Source organism: Oncorhynchus kisutch, linkage group LG9, assembly GCF_002021735.2.
Source record: "Oncorhynchus kisutch isolate 150728-3 linkage group LG9, Okis_V2, whole genome shotgun sequence".
Taxonomy (NCBI): domain Eukaryota; kingdom Metazoa; phylum Chordata; class Actinopteri; order Salmoniformes; family Salmonidae; genus Oncorhynchus; species Oncorhynchus kisutch.
Genome location: NC_034182.2, coordinates 39,199,263 through 39,217,030, shown reverse-complemented (window position 1 = coordinate 39,217,030; position 17,768 = coordinate 39,199,263). Strand labels below are relative to the sequence as shown.

At 43.6% G+C, this 17,768-nt stretch overlaps 1 protein-coding gene across 1 annotated transcript in view; it reads left to right on the top strand.

Annotated features, from left to right (window-relative positions):
- Positions 1–17,768, top strand: part of arap2 (ArfGAP with RhoGAP domain, ankyrin repeat and PH domain 2) — a 260,125-nt gene that overhangs the window by 186,432 nt on the left and 55,925 nt on the right. Inside the window, exons 16-17 of the mRNA XM_031831383.1 lie at positions 6,109–6,253; positions 17,455–17,557. Coding sequence (XP_031687243.1) covers positions 6,109–6,253; positions 17,455–17,557 — 248 coding nt within the window. The remainder of the gene's footprint in view (positions 1–6,108; positions 6,254–17,454; positions 17,558–17,768) is intronic.

Below are 17,768 nucleotides of genomic sequence, written 5' to 3'. Positions count from 1 at the left end.
TGGTAATCCATCTGGCCCTGCAGCCTTGTGAATGTTGACCTGTTTAAAGGTCTTACTCATGCCCCAGTGTTGCTCGCCTCGAAGCGAGCATAGAAGTGATTTAGCTCGTCTGGTAGGCTCGTGTCAATGGGCAGCTCGCGGCCGTGCTTCCCTTTGTAGTCTGTAATAGTTTGCAAGCCCTGCCACATAAGACGAGCGTCAGAGCCTGTGTAGTACGATTCAATCTTAGCCCTGTATTGACGCTTTGCCTGTTTGATGGTTCATTGCAGGGCATAGCAGGATTTCTTATAAGCTTCCGGGTTAGAGTCCTGCACCTTGAAAGTGGCAGTTCTACCCTTTAGCCCAGTGCGAATGTTGCCTGTAATCCATGGCTTCTGGTTGGGGAATGTACGTACAGTCACTGTGGTGGACGACGTCCTTGATGCACTTAATGATAAAGCCCGTGATGTGGTGTACTCCTCAATGCCATCGGAAGCATCCCGGTTTGGTGGAAGAGAGGGATGGAGAGATGAAAAGAGAGAAACCGGAAGAGGGAGAGAACCTTTTCTCCTGTCTTTTTCATGTCGTCTATTAGAACAATATCTGACTCGTCACACGCTGTTTGACAACGGAATCAATAATTAGCATATTTATGAGATGAAGAGTCAAAACTTTTGGGAGTTGAAAACCATTGTGTGTGTGTGTGTGTGTGTGTGTGTGTGTGTGTGTGTGTGTGTGTGTGTGTGTGTGTGTGTGTGTGTGTGTGTGTGTGTGTGTGTGTGTGTGTGTGTGTGTGTGTGTGTGTGTATGTCTGTCGGTGGCAGAAATAAAAAAGCAGATGTCGACAGTGACTTTGAAATCCAACATGAGACGTTTTCATGAACTTCATGCTTGTTAAGTAAATCCTCCCAGGCAGACAATCATGAAATACATGTGTTACTTCCAAACTTCCAGAGATCATCTTTGCCTCTTGTTGATAGAAACCTGCAGGGAGATTAGATTTATTTACTATTATTATACTGGCTGTAAGTGTGTGTCAGTTTAAGATTAAGGAGGACCATTGTTTTGTATGTGCATGGCCTTATTTCTATTACATCATATTGGATGACTGTCGTTCATATTCCATTCCCCCAGCTCAATATAACATCAACAGGTTTAGGCTACTACATGACACTCAAATGTGCCCTTTACCCTTCATGAGGTTGCTCCAACCTACTCAACAAATTAAAGTTTTTAATGTAGGTGCGCAGGGTCGAGAGACACATTAGAGTAATCAAGGGGAAAGACAGTGACACATTCAGCCTTGTACACTCTTGCCTGCATTTAACGTTCAACGTTTATATTGGACAAATTTAGGTAGGTCCCCCCACGTTTCGCTCCGTTTGCTTCCGTTTCAGAAACGTTTTGCGACATTATCGGCAGAATGAATACACCCTTGATCACCCGCACACACAGTTGACTTTCATAGCAGCCCACATCAGCTGTCTTTCATAGCAGCCCACATCAGCTGTCTTTCATAGCAGCCCACATCAGCTGTCTTTCATAGCAGCCCACATCAGCTGTCTATCATAGCAGCCCACATCAGCTGTCTTTCATAGCAGCCCACATCAGCTGTCTTTCATAGCAGCCCACATCAGCTGTCTTTCATAGCAGCCCACATCAGCTGTCTTTCATAGCAGCCCACATCGGCTGTCTATCATAGCAGCCCACATCGGCTGTCTTTCATAGCAGCCCACATCAGCTGTCTTTCATAGCAGCCCACATCAGCTGTCTTTCATAGCAGCCCACATCGGCTGTCTATCATAGCAGCCCACATCGGCTGTCTTTCATAGCAGCCCACATCAGCTGTCTTTCATAGCAGCCCACATCAGCTGTCTTTCATAGCAGCCCACATCGGCTGTCTATCATAGCAGCCCACATCGGCTGTCTATCATAGCAGCCCACATCAGCTGTCTTTCATAGCAGCCCACATCAGCTGTCTGTGACTAGGCGCAAAAACCTATCCCAGCCAAACCTTCCGACCATAACCGCTAACCACTAACCACTAACCACTAACCGCTAACCACTAACCGCTAACCACTAACCACTAACCGCTAACCACTAACCGCTAACCACTAACCACTAACCGCTAACCACTAACCGCTAACCACTAACCGCTAACCACTAACCACTAACCGCTAACCACTAACCGCTAACCGCTAACCACTAACCACTAACCACTAACCACTAACCACTAACCGCTAACCACTAACCGCTAACCACTAACCACTAACCACTAACCGCTAACCACTAACCGCTAACCACTAACCGCTAACCGCTAACCGCTAACCGCTAACCACTAACCACTAACCGCTAACCGCTAACCGCTAACCGCTAACCACTAACCACTAACCACTAACCACTACATCATTGTCAATATACAATATAATCTAATATATAATATTAGTGTTAAAACCTTTTTTGTTGAACCCAACAAACCATCCATGTGTACAATCACACAGCACAGTGTCCTGTTGGCAATACATTTATAAAACTGAAAAGCTTACCTTGACTTGAAAGTGCTACCATGTTAAATAGCCTTAGCCAGCTAGCTAACAAATAACATTCTGTTTAATATATATAAAAAAATGCATTCGGAAAGTATTCAGACCCCTTGACTTTTTCCACATTTTGTTACACTACAGACTTATTCTAAAATTGATTCAATAGTTTTTCCCCCTCATGAATCTACACAGAATACCCCATAATGAAAAAGCAAAAACAGGTTTTTAAACATTGTTGCTAATATATAAAAAATGTAAACTTAAATATCACATTTACATAAGTATTCAGACCCTCTACTCAGTACTTTGTTAAATAACCTTTGCCAGTGATTACACGCTTTAAGTCTTCTTGGGTATGAAGCTACAAGCTTGGCACACCTCTATTTGGAGAGTTTCTCCCAATATTCTCTGCAGATCCTCTCAAGCTCCTTCAGGTTGGATGGGGAGCGTCGCTGCATAGCTTTTTTCAGTTCTCTCCAGAGATGTTCGATCGGTTTCTCTTTCCAGGCTATTGCTGGGCAACTCAAGGACATTCAGAGACTTGTCCTGAAGCCAATCCTGCATTGTCTTGGCTGTGTGGTTAGGTTTGTTGTCATGTTGGAAGGTGAACGTTTGCCCCAGTCTGAGGTCCTGAGCGCTCTGGAGCAGGTTTTCATCAATGATCTCTCTGTACTTTGCTCTGTTCATCTTTCCATCGATCCTGAGTAGCCTCCCAGTCACTGTCACTGAACAAATACCCCCAAAGCATGATGCTGCCACCACCATGCTTCACTGTAGGGATGGTTCCATGTTTCCCCCAGATGTGACGCTTGGCATTCAGGCCAAATCATTCAATGTTGTTTTCATGAGACCAGAGAATCTTGTTTCTCGTGGTCTGAGAGTCTTTTTAAGTGCCTTTTATTGAGGAGTGGCTTCCGTCTGGACACTCTACCAGAAATGCCTGATTTGTGCTGCAGAGATGGTTGTCCTTCTGGAATGTTCTCCCATCTCCACAAAGGAACTCTATAGCTCTGTCAGAGTCACCATCAGGTTCTTGGTCATCTCCCTGTCCAAGGCCCTTCTCCCCCGATTGCTCAGTTTGGCTGGGCGGCCATCTCTAGGAAGTCTAGGTTGTTCCAAACTTCTACAATTTAAGAATGATGAAGGCAACTGTGTTCTTGGGGACCTTCAAAGATGCAGAATAGTTTCGATACCCTTCCCCAGATCTGTGCCTCGACACAATCCTGTCTCTGTTAACTATAGACAGGTGTGTGCCTTTCCAAATCATGTCCAATCAATTGAATTTACCAAAGGTGGACTCCAATCAAGTTGTAGAAACATCTGAAGGATGATCAATGGAACAGGATGCACCTGAGCTCATGTTTTAGTCTCATAGCAAAGGGTCTGAATACTTCTGTAAACATGTTTATTTTTATTTTTATACATTTGCAAAAATATCTATAAACCTGTTTTCATTTCATCATGGTGTGGTATTTTGTGTACATTGATGAGGAAAACAATACATTTGATCCATTTTAGAATAAGGCTGTAACAAAATGTGGAAAAAGGGAAGGGGTCTGAATATGTTGAATGCACTGTATATATACAGTGCCAGTAAAGAATTTGGACACATTTATTTTGACTATTTTCAACATTGTAGAATAATAGTGAAGACAAAAAAATGATGAAATAACACATATGGAATCATTAAACAAATAAAAATATGTTTTATATGTGAGATTCTTAAAAGTAGGCACCCTTTGCCTTGATGACAGCTTTGCACACTCTTGGCATTCTCTCAACCAGCTTCACCTGGAATGCTTTTCCAACAGTCTTGAAGGAGTTCCCACATATGCCCGGAAATCTGTTCTTTTGTCTGATGAGACCAAATTTCAGATGTTTGGTTCCAACTGCCGTTTCTTTGTGAGACACAGAGTAGGTGAAAGGATGATCTTCACATGTGTGGTTCCCAACATGAAGCAAGGAGGAGGAGGTGTGATGGTGTGGGGGTGCTTTGCTGGTGACACTGTTTGTGATTTATATAAAATTCAAGGCACACTTAACCAGCATGGCTACCACAGCATTCTGCAGCGATACGCCATCCCATCTGGTTTGCGCTTAGTGGGACTATCATTTGTTTTTCAACAGGACAATGACCCAACACACCTCCAGGCTGTGTAAGAGCTATTTAACCAAGAAGGAGAGTGATAGAGTGCTGCATCAGATGACCTGGCCTCCACAATCACCTGACCTCAACCCAATTAAGTTGGGATGAGTTGGGATGAGTTTTACCGCAGAGTGAAGGAAAAGCTGCCAACAAGTGTTCAGTATATGTGGGAACTCCTGTTGGAAAACATTCCTGGTGAAGACTGTTATAAAAAAACATTCCAGGTGAAGCTGGTTGAGAGAATGCCAAGAGTGTGCAAAGGTGTCATCAAGGCAAATAGTGGCTACTTTGAAGAATCTGAAATATAAAATATATACGTTTTTTTTGGTTACTACATGATTCCATATATGTTATGTCATAGTGTTGATGTCTTCACTATTATTACAATGTAGAAAATAGTAAACATTAAGAAAAGCCCTTGAATGAGTAGGTGTGTCCAAACTTTTGACTGGTTCTGCATTTCTCAAGCGAAGATTTTGCTAGGACTGTCTTGGAGAGGGTTCATAATAAGTCAATGTGTGTGTTTCTGTGTGTGTGTTTCTGTGTGTGTTTCTCTCTCTGTGTATGTGTGTGTGTTTCTCTCTGTGTATGTGTGTGTGTTTCTGTGTGTGTTTCTCTCTGTGTGTTTCTCTGTGTGTGTGTTTCTGTGTGTGTTTCTCTGTGTGTGTGTGTATGTGTGTCTTTGTAGTGTATGTGAAATGTGTGTGTTTCTGTGTGTGTTTCTCTCTCTGTGTAAATGTGTGTGTGTGTTTCTGTGTGTGTTTCTCTCTGTGTAAATGTGTGTGTGTGTTTCTGTGTGTGTTTTTCTCTGTGTGTTTCTTTGTGTGTGTGTGTGTGTGTTTCTGTGTGTGTTTCTCTGTGTGTGTGTGTGTATGTGTGTCTTTGTAGTGTATGTGAAATGTGTGCTGCTAACAGCATATCCTCCTCCACTGTCCCTGTCCCCATACTGGGCCAGTGATCATCTCCTCCTCCACTGTCCCTGTCCCCATACTGGGCCAGTGATCATCTCCTCCTCCACTGTCCCTGTCCCCATACTGGGCCAGTGATCATCTCCTCCTCCACTGTCCCTGTCCCCATACTGGGCCAGTGATCATCTCCTCCTCCACTGTCCCTGTCCCCATACTGGGCCAGTGATCATCTCCTCCTCCACTCTCCCTGTCCCCATACTGGGCCAGTGATCATCTCCTCCTCCACTCTCCCTGTCCCCATACTGGGCCAGTGATCATCTCCTCCTCCACTCTCCCTGTCCCCATACTGGGCCGGTGATCATCTCCTCCTCCACTGTCACTGTCCCTGTCCCCATACTGGGCCAGTGATCATCTGTTCGCAAACACACATGACAGCCCTCCTTGACAGCGTACCAACTGTTTGAGCTAACGTGTGTGTGTGAACTTTGAACTAACGTGTGTGTTTGAACTAACGTGTGTGTGTGTGTTTCAGACATGGTGCGACGCTGGTGTACTCTGGAGGGGGGCTTCCTTAGCTATTATGAGAATGAACGGAGCCCCATGGCCACCGGCAGAGTGGACATCACTGAGGTGGTCAGTCTGGCCGTCAACAACACAGAGACCATGACTGGAGCTGGGTATGGACACACACACACACAGACACACACACACACAAACAAACACACACACACACACACACAGACACACACAGAAAACACACACACAAACACACATACACACAGACACACACAGAAAACACACACACAAAAACAAAAAACAAACACACACACACGTAGAAACACACACACACATGCATTCATGAATACACACACAATTTCTCTCATGCACACTCTTTGACACCCCCCCCCCCTTTGACCTTCTGAACTTCCATAAAAAACTCCACTGCACATTTCATAATTGTATGGTTTATGTGTTGTATTGACATCAGCAAAATCAGGTTAAAAGTGCAGAAACCACCAGGCGTCTACCAATCCATCATTGTAATGAACTTCTTATCAATTCAAAGTGGGGAAAAAAAGTTGATAAGCTAAATCACTTACTAAGAGGGACGTAAACTAAGACAGACAGACATGTGAACAGAAAAAACACTAGCCGTATAGATACAGTTGAAGGCAGAAGTTTACATACACCTTAGCCAAATACATTTCAACTCCGTTTTTTTTCCTCACAATTCCTGACATTTAATCCTAGTAAAAATTCCCTGTCTTAGATCAGTAATCACCACTTTATTTTAAGGATGTGAGTTGTCACAATAATAGTAGAGAGAATTATTTATTTCAGCTATTTTTTTTTAATCACATTCCCAGTGGGTGAGAAGTTTACATAGTGAATTAGTATTTGGTAGCATTTTTTTACTTGGGTCAAACGTTTCGGGTAGCTTTCCACAAGCTTCCCACAATAAGTTGGGTGAAATTTGTCTCATTCCTCCTGGCAGAGCTGGTGTAACAGAGTCAGGTTTGTAGGCCTCCTTGCTCGCACAGGCTTTTTCAGTTCCGCCCACACATTTTCTATGGGATTGAGGTCAGGGCTTTGTGATGGCCAATCCAAAACCTTGACTTTGTTGTCTTTAAGCCATTTTGACACAACTTTGGAAGTATGCTTGGGGTCATTGTCCATTTGGAAGACCCATTTTTTTTATTTTTTTTATTTCACCTTTATTTAACCAGGTAGGCTAGTTGAGAACACCTTTATTTAACCAGGTAGGCTAGTTGAGAACACCTTTATTTAACCAGGTAGGCTAGTTGAGAACACCTTTATTTAACCAGGTAGGCTAGTTGAGAACACCTTTATTTAACCAGGTAGGCTAGTTGAGAACAAGTTCTCATTTGCAACTGCGACCTGGCCAAGATAAAGCATAGCAGTGTGAGCATACAACAAAGAGTTACACATGGAGTAAACAATTAACAAGTCAATAACACAGTAGAAAACAAAGGGGGGGTCTATATACAATGTGTGCAAAAGGCATGAGGAGGTAGGCAAATAATTACAATTTTGCAGATTAGATCAGATGGTCATGTACAGGTAGAGATATTGGTGTGCAGAAGAGCAGAAAAGTAAATAAATAAAAACAGTATGGGGATGAGGTAGGTGAAAAGGGTGGGCTATTTACCAATAGACTATGTACAGCTGCAGCGATCGGTTAGCTGCTCAGATAGCTGATGTTTGAAGTTGGTGAGGGAGATAAAAGTCTCCAACTTCAGCGATTTTTGCAATTCGTTCCAGTCACAGGCAGCAGAGTACTGGAACGAAAGGCGGCCAAATGAGGTGTTTTGCGACCAAGCTTTAACTTCCTGGCTGATGTCTTGAGATGTTGCTTCAATATATCCACATAATGTTCCTCCCTAATGAAGCCATCTATTTTGTGAAGGGCATCAGTCCCTCCTGCAGCAAAGCACCCCCACGACATTATACTGCCATAGTTCACGGTTGGGATGGTGTTCTTCAGCTTGCAAGCCTCCCCCTTTTTCCATTATGGCCAAACAGTTTCTCCAAAAACATTTTTCAAAAAAAAAGTATGATCTTTTGCAGTTGCAAAATGTAGTCTGGCTTTTTTATGCCAGTCTTGGAGCAGGGGCCTCTTCCTTGCTGAGCGGCCTTTCAGGTTATATCTATTGGACTCGTTTTACTGTGGATATAGATATTTTTATACCTGTTTCCTCCAGCATCTTCAAATCAAAGTGTATTTGTCACATGCGCCGAATACAACAGGTGTAGTAGACCTTACAGTGAAATGCTGACTTACAGGCTCTAACCAATAGTGCAAAAAAGGTATTAGGTGAACAATATGTAAGTAAAGAAATAAAAACAACAGTAAATACAGGCTATATACTGTAGAGAGGTTATATACAGTAGAGAGGTTATATACAGTAGAGAGGCTATATACAGTAGAGAGGTTATATACAGTAGAGAGGCTATATACAGTAGAGAGGCTATATACAGTAGAGAGGTTATATACAGTAGAGAGGCTATATACAGTAGAGAGGCTATATACAGTAGAGAGGTTATATACAGTAGAGAGGCTATATACAGTAGAGAGGTTATATACAGTAGAGAGGCTGTATACAGTAGCGAGGCTATATACAGTAGAGAGGTTATAACAGTAGAGAGGCTGTATACAGTAGCGAGGCTATAACAGTAGCGAGGCTATATACAGTAGTGAGGCTATAAATGTAGTTAGGCTATATACAGTAGAGAGGCTATATACAGTAGAGAGGCTATATACAGTAGAGAGGCTATATACAGTAGAGAGGCTATATACTGTAGAGAGGCTATATACAGTAGAGAGGCTATATACAGTAGAGAGACTATATACAGTAGAGAGGCTATATACAGTAGCGAGGCTATAACAGTAGCGAGGCTATATACAGTAGCGAGGCTATATACTGTAGCGAGGCTATATACAGTAGAGAGGCTATATACAGTAGAGAGGCTATATACAGTAGTGAGGCTATAAATGTAGCGAGGCTATATACAGTAGAGAGGCTATATACAGTAGCGAGGCTATATACAGTAGAGAGGCTATATACAGTAGAGAGGCTATATACAGTAGAGAGGCTATATTCAGTAGAGAGGCTATATACAGTAGAGAGGCTATATACAGTAGAGAGGCTGTAACAGTAGCGAGGCTATATACAGTAGAGAGGCTATATACTGTAGAGAGGCTATACACAGTAGAGAGGCTATATACAGTAGAGAGGCTATATACAGTAGAGAGGCTATATACAGTAGAGAGGTTATAACAGTAGAGAGGCTATATACAGTAGAGAGGCTATATACAGTAGCGAGGCTATATACAGTAGAGTGGCTATATACAGTAGAGAGGCTATATACAGTAGAGAGGCTATATACAGTAGTGAGGCTATAAATGTAGCGAGGCTATATACAGTAGAGAGGCTATATACAGTAGAGAGGCTATAACAGTAGCGAGGCTATATACAGTAGCGAGGCTATAACAGTAGCGAGGCTATATACAGTAGCGAGGCTATAACAGTAGCGAGGCTACAACAGTAGCGAGGCTATGGGGCGGCAGTGTAGCCTAGTGGTTAGAGCATTGGACTAGTAACCGAAAGGTTGCAAGTTCAAATCCCTGAGCTGACAAGGTACAGCATCTGTCGTTCTGCCCTTGAACAGGCAGTTAACCCACTGTTCCTAGGCCGTCATTGAAAATAAGAATTTGTTCTTAACTGACTTGCCTAGTAAAATAAAGGTAAAAAAAAATATATATATATATATATATATACAGACACCGGTTAGTCAGGCTGATTCAGGTAGTATGTACATGTAGATATGGTTAAAGTGACTATGCATATATGATGAACAGAGAGTAGCAGTAGCGTAGAAGAGGGGTTGGCGGGTGACAATTCACAAGGTCCTTTGCTGTTGTTCTGGGATTGATTTGCACTTTTCGCACCAAAGTACGTTCATCTCTAGTAGACAGAATTTGTCCTTCCTGAGTGGTATGATGGCTACGTGGTCCCATGGTGTTTATACTTGCGTACTATTGTTTGTACAGATGAACGTGGTACATTCAGGCGTTTGGAAATTGCTCCCAAGGATGAACCAGACTTGTTAAGGTCTACAATTTTTTTTTCTGATTTCTTTTGATTTTCCCATGATGTCAAGCAAAGAGGCACTGAGTTTGAAGGAAGACCTTGAAATACATCCACAGGTCAATTAGCCTATCAGAAGCTTCTAAAGCCATGACATCATTTTATGGAATTTTCCAAGCTGTTTAAAGGCACAGTCAACTTAGTGTATGTAAACTTCTGACCCACTGGAATTGTGAAATTTATATATTTTACCTTTATTTAACCAGGCAAGTCAGTTAAGAACACATTATTATTTTCAATGACGGCCTAGAAACAGAGGGTTAACTGCCTTGTTCAGGGGCAGAATTACAGATTTGTACCTTGTCAGTTTGGGGCTTTGAACTTGCAACCTTTCGGTTACCAGTCCAACGCTCTGCCGCCCCTAAACTCTAACCACTAAGATACCCTGCCGCCCCTAAACTCTAACCACTAAGCTACCCTGCCGCCCCTAAACTCTAACCACTAAGCTACCCTGCCGTCCCTAAACTCTAACCACTAAGCTACTCTGCCGTCCCTAAACTCTAACCACTAAGCTACTCTGCCGTCCCTAAACTCTAACCACTAAACTACTCTGCCGTCCCTAAACTCTAACCACTAAGCTACTCTGCCGTCCCTAAACTCTAACCACTAAGCTACTCTGCCGTCCCTAAACTCTAACCACTAAATTACTCTGCCGTCCCTAAACTCTAAGCACTAAGCTACTCTGCCGTCCCTAAACTCTAACCACTAAGCTACCCTGCCGTCCCTAAACTCTAACCACTAAGCTACTCTGCCGTCCCTAAACTCTAACCACTAAGCTACTCTGCCGTCCCTAAACTCTAACCACTAAGCTACTCTGCCGTCCCTAAACTCTAACCACTAAGCTACTCTGCCGCCCCTAAACTCTAACCACTAAGCTACTCTGCCGCCCCTAAACTCTAACCACTAAGCTACCCTGCCGCCCCTAAACTCTAACCACTAAGCTACCCTGCCGCCCCTAAACTTTAACCACTAAGCTACTCTGCCGTCCCATACAGTGAATTGTAAGTGAAATAATCTGTAAACAGTTGTTGGAAAAGTAACTTGTGTCCTGCACAAAGTAGATGTCCTAACCGACTTGCCAAAACTATAGTTTGTTAACAAGAAATTTGTGGAGTGGTTGAAAAACAAGTTTTAATGACTCCAACCTAAGTGTATGTAAACTTCCCACTTCAACTGTATATTCTCTGACTGCAGTTTAGGCAAAATATAGCTTGGCTTATCCATTCCCTTCAAACATTTAAACAATGAGCAATCATTCTGAAGAGGGGACCATTATGCAATTTCTGAGTGTGTGCATGTACGTGCACCGAATGTGTGTGTGCATATGTCAATTTCTTGTGTGTGTGTGTGTGTGGCTCAAATAATGGGTCCATTAATACCCCAGCAGATGTTATGGAGAGGGAACAATGTCTTGATTTGTAAATGTTATTTATGTTCTCATTATGGACATCTGGCTGTACTCACTACTCTGGCCCCATGCAATGTATTCATGTACACAATCAAACCTAGTTAATTTTTCTGCGTATTTTTGGAGTGTGTGTGTGTCGGGGAGATGGGGGTGTTGTGTGTGTGTCGGGGAGATGGGGGTGTTGTGTGTGTCAGGGAGACGGGGTTGTTGTGTGTGTGTCGGGTAGACGGGGGTGTTGTGTGTGTGTCGGGGAGATGGGGGTGTTGTGTGTGTCAGGGAGACGGGGTTGTTGTGTGTGTGTCGGGTAGACGGGGGTGTTGTGTGTGTCGGGGAGACGGGGTTGTTTGTGTGTGTGTCGGGGAGACGGGGGTGTTGTGTATGTGTCAGGGAGACGGGGGTGTTGTGTGTGTGTGTCGGGGAGACGGGGGTGTTGTGTGTTGTGTGTGTGTCGGGGAGACGGGGGTGTTGTGTGTGTCGGGGAGACGGGGGTGTTGTGTGTGTCGGGGAGACGGGGGTGTTGTGTGTGTGTCGGGGAGACGGGGGTGTTGTGTGTGTCGGGGAGACGGGGGTGTTGTGTGTGTGTTGGGGAGACGGGGGTGTTGTGTGTGTTGCGGAGACGGGGCTGTTGTGTGTGTCGGGGAGACGGGGGTGTTGTGTGTGTTGGGGAGACGGGGGTGTTGTGTGTGTGTTGGGGAGACGGGGGTGTTGTGTGTGTGTCGGGGAGACGGGGGTGTTGTGTGTGTCGGGAGACAGGGGTGTTGTGTGTCTGTCGGGGAGACGGGGGTGTTGTGTGTGTCGGGGAGTCGGGGGTGTTGTGTGTGTGTCAGGGAGACGGGGGTGTTGTGTGTGTGTGGGGGGCCTACAGTATGCACTTGAGTTTGTAGTTGTTGGTGTATCTGTGTGTGTCTCTCTGTGTATCTGTGTGTATCTGTGTGTGTCTCTCTCTGTGTGTGTGTGTGTGTGTGTATCTCTGTGTGTGCTTCTCTATGTGTGTGTGTGTATCTCTGTGTATGTGTCTGTTTCTCTGTGTGTGTGTGTGTGTGTGTGTGTGTGTGTGTGTGTGTGTGTGTGTGTGTGTGTGTGTGTGTGTGTGTGTGTGTGTGTGTGTGTGTCTGTGTCTGTGTCTGTGTGTGTGTGTCTCTGTGTGTGTGTGTGTGTGTGTCTGTGTTTGTGTGTGTGTCTCTCTGTGTGTGTGTGTGTGTCTCTGTGTGTTTTTGTTTGATGGCTACGCGATCATTGTAAAATGGTGCTCCCCAGCCTCTCTGTCTCATCATCTCTCTCCCTGTCCCCCAGCCTCTCTGTCTCATCTCTCTCCCTGTCCCCCAGCCTCTCTGTCTCATCTCTCTCCCTGTCCCCCAGCCTCTCTGTCTCCTCATCTCTCTCCCTGTCCCCCAGCCTCTCTGTCTCATCTCTCTCCCTGTCCCCCAGCCTCTCTGTCTCCTCATCTCTCTCCCTGTCCCCCAGCCTCTCTGTCTCCTCATCTCTCTCCCTGTCCCCCAGCCTCTCTGTCTCCTCATCTCTCTCCCTGTCCCCAGCCTCTCTGTCTCGTCTCTCTCCCTGTCCCCCAGCCTCTCTGTCTCCTCATCTCTCTCCCTGTCCCCCAGCCTCTCTGTCTCATCTCTCTCCCTGTCCCCCAGCCTCTCTGTCTCCTCATCTCTCTCCCTGTCCCCCAGCCTCTCTGTCTCATCTCTCTCCCTGTCCCCCAGCCGCTCTGTCCCATCTCTCTCCCTGTCCCACAGCCTCTCTGTCTCCTCATCTCTCTCCCTGTCCCCCAGACTCTCTGTCTCATCTCTCTCCCTGTCCCCCAGCCTCTCTGTCTCCTCATCTCTCTCCCTGTCCCCCAGCCTCTCTGTCCCATCTCTCTCCCTGTCCCACAGACTCTCTGTCTCATCTCTCTCCCTGTCCCCCAGCCTCTCTGTCTCCTCATCTCTCTCCCTGTCCTTCAGTGGGAGAGTAATTAAGAGCTACATTGACTACTGATCAGTATCATAGATTAAACCCCCACACGCTGAGTGGCAAGTAGCCTCTAGTGGTTAGAACATTGTAGCCTTTCAATTACTGGCCCAAACAGTCTGCCGTTCTGCCCCTGAACAAGGCACTTCCTAGGCCGTCATTGTAAATAAGAATTTGTTCTTAACTGACTTGCCTAGTTAAATAAAGGTTAAATTCAAATGAAAATAAAAAACCCTTTGTACCTCCACAGTCCCAGCATGCTTCAGTGTTCTCTTTGTTAAAACCCAGAGCAAGTCTTCAGTATATTAGACAGCTGCTCGATTATGTTCTGGGTCTGTACATGTTAAGAGATGCTAGAACGAGGAGTGGAAATGGAACGAGGAGCTCCACCCTCTCGCTTTGAAAGTTACAAGCAAAATGATCGCTTCCGAAAATGGAAAGATGCTAACACATGTGAAATTGTGATTTGTCCAAATAACAATCTAGTAAAAACCCTAACATTGTAACTACGGCTGTCCTTTACCCTACGTGTCACGTTCAGTCCCAACAGAGTCTACAGAACCAATTCTGTTTACCTACAGTACCAGTCAAAGGTTTAGACACACCTTCTCATTCAAGGGTTTAGAACACCTTCTCATTCAAGGGTTTAGAACACCTTCTCATTCAAGGGTTTAGAACACCTTCTCATTCAAGGGTTTAGAACACCTTCTCATTCAAGGGTTTAGAACACCTACTCATTCAAGGGTTTAGAACACCTTCTCATTCAAGGGTTTAGAACACCTTCTCATTCAAGGGTTTTTCTTTATTTGTACTATTTTCTACATTGTAGAATAATAGTGAAGATGTCAAAACTATGAAATAACACATATGGAATCAATTAGTAACCAAAAAAAGGTTAAACAAGTCAAAATATATGCCAAGAGTGTGCAAAGCTGTCATCAAGGCAAAGGATGGCTACTTTGAAGAATCTCACATATCAAATATATTTAGATTTGTTTAACACTTTTTTGGTTATTACATGATTCCATATGTGTTATCTCATAGTGTTGATGTCTTCACTATTATTCTACAATGTAGAAAATTGTAAAAAAATAAAAATAATAAAAATAAAGAAAAACCCTTGAATGAGAAGGTGTTCTAAACCCTTGAATGAGTAGGTGTGTCTAAACCTTTGACTGGTACTGTAGATCTGTCTACGAGAGATTAGCCTTAGTGCTCTACAGGGAACATCCATCGGTCTACGGCTCATACATATTAACGTATGCAGGAACTGTGCTTACTCTGCATCGCCCTGCACTGCAGAACCACGTGGGTGTCATTTTATATTAAATAGACTGCGTTGGTAATTTCATCAGGTATGAGACCCTCTACCTTGTCCGCTGATCCCCGATGAGTATTACCAGCCCACGTTTTCAGAATATTATAGCAAAATATGCACATAGGTTTTGATGGAGGGAGAATCGTGCGTCTGCTAGATGAAGTGGGTGGGTGTTGAAGTCGTTTTGGATGGTGAAGGTGGATTCTGTGTTGGCTAAAGACATCGGATTGTGTTTGTTAGTGAGATATTCATCAAACTTAAACTTCTATTTTGAAATCTCTCTCTCTCTCTCTACATTTTCTTTCTCTCTCTTTCTCCCCCTTCGCCGACTTGTCCTCTGGGACTCACTAACAAGCGCCTGTACACTTGTCAGGGGTCCAGTGGGGTCACACAAACACCCGTGTCCCACTGTGTTCCCCTGATGTTTGTGAGTGGAAGTACGCCTCAGCGCTACCGGTACCCCTCATTACATGCTCCTTCAGACAGTTCCCCTTATAACCCCTTATAACCCCTTATAACCACCGCCGCTCTACCCCTCATTACATGCTCCTTCAGACAGTTCCCCTTATAACCCCTTATAACCACCGCCGCTCTACCCCTCATTATATGCTCCTTTAGACACGCTCTGCTGTTCCCCTTATAACCCCTTATAACCCCTTATAACCCCCTATAACCCCTTATAACCACCGCCGCTCTACCCCTCATTACATGCTCCTTTAGACACGCTCTGCTGTTCCCCTTATAACCCCTTATAACCCCTTATAACCCCCTATAACCCCTTATAACCTCTTATAACCACCGCCGCTCTACCCCTCATTACATGCTCCTTTAGACACGCTCTGCTGTTCCCCTTATAACCCCTCATAACCCCTTATAACCCCCTATAACCACCACTGCTCTACCCCTCGCCCGCCACCCCCCCCCCCCCCCAAAAAAAACGAATCTAGCGATCGCCTGCCTCTGTGTCGAAACCATTAAGAAAGTGATACTCTGACCACAGAGGGAAGCCAGTGAAAGAGACATAAGAGAAAGAGGGAAAAGGACAAACAAAGATTAATAGCTGCCTTTTTGGCTTCCGGCAGCAGGGTCGTTCCTCTCTTAAACAGCAGGTATAAAGCACCGTTTGTGTTGTAAATGTGTCTATATGTTGAAGTATTTGTGTCTACGTGGGTAAAGGTGTTGGTATATATATATATATGTATTCATATCCTTTGATGTTGTTCATGTTGTTGTGTTACTGCTTGAAATTAAAGTGGATTAAATAGATACTTTTTTATAGATCATCCATCTACACACAATACACCATAATGACAAAGTGAAAACATGTTTAAAAAAATAAATAATAATAATTTCTGTATTTTTTTTTTAAATACAGAAATATACAGAAATATCTAATTTACGTAAGTAAACTCGGGAATATTCGTTGTCATCTTGGTAAGAAAAGGGAAATTAGTCTCCCAGTGTCTGTTGGAAAGCAGACTGTTTTCCTCTAGGATTTTGCCTGCGCTTAACTCTTTTCTATTCTAAAAAACTGCCTTGTCCTTGCCGATGACAAGCATACCTATAACATGATGCAGCCACCACCATGCATGAAAATAGGAAGTGTTCCTCAGCAATGTGTTGTGTTGAATTTGCCTCAAAATGTTGCTTTGTATTCAGGACATAAAGTACATTTCTGTACCACATTTTTTGTGTCTTATTGCAAACAGGATGCATGTTTTGGAATATTTGTCTTCTCTACTGACTTCCTTGTTTTCACGCATTTAGTTTAGTATTGTGGAGTAACTACAATGTTGTTGATCCATCCTCAGTTTTCTCCTATCACAGCCATTAAACTCTGTAACTGTTTTAAAATGACCATTGAACTCATGGTGAAATCCCTGAGCAGTTTCCTTCCTCTCCGGCAACTGAGTTAGAAAGGATGCCTGTATATTTGTAGTAACTGGGTGCATTGATCCACCGTCCGAAGTGTAATTAATAACTTCGCCATGCTCAAATGGATATTCAGTGTCAGATATTTTTTAAATGTTAATACTATGTGACTTCTTGTTAAGCACATTTTTACTCCTGAACTTATTTTTTAGGCCATAACAAAGGGATGAAATACTTATTGACTCAAGAAATGTCAGCTTTTTATTTTTAATTCATTTGTTAAATTATTATTATTATTATTATTATTTTTAAGTAAAATGTAGGTAATAAAATTCCACTTTCACATTATGGTTTATTGTGTGTAGGCCAATTTAATTTAATCCATTTTAAATTCAGGCTGTAACATATCTGAATGTGGGAAAAAGTCAAGGGGTGTGAATACATTCTGAAGACACTGTATTTAGGCCTCTGTGTTTTCACACGTGTGTTGCTGTACATGTCTCGTTTTGCATTATTTACAGTAATGTACAGAATGTGTTTGTGTAGTATTTAGACTGCTTGCTGGTTAGTTTTTAAAGTAACAGTCTCCTATCCCTTTCTCCTGCATGCACCAGGAACAGTACTGTATGTGACGTGCCTGTCCCATTCTTCTCTCAGGGCTGTGTTCATGGTGGAGACCTACCTACAGTCAGACAGAGTGTTCTTGTTTGGCGCCAAGACACAGGAGACACAGCAAGACTGGGTCCAGGCTATCGCCAAGGTGTGTGTGTATGTTTTAGTCAATTTCTTTACTAGTTTTACATAGTGTGTATCATTGTGGGTCAGTCTGCATGTGTATCGTTGTGGGTCAGTCTGCGTGTGTATCAGTGTTGGCCAGCCTGTGTCTGTATCATTGTGGGTCAGTCTACGTGTGTATCATTGTGGGTCAGTCTACATGTGTATCAGTGTTGGCCAGCCTGTGTCTGTATCAT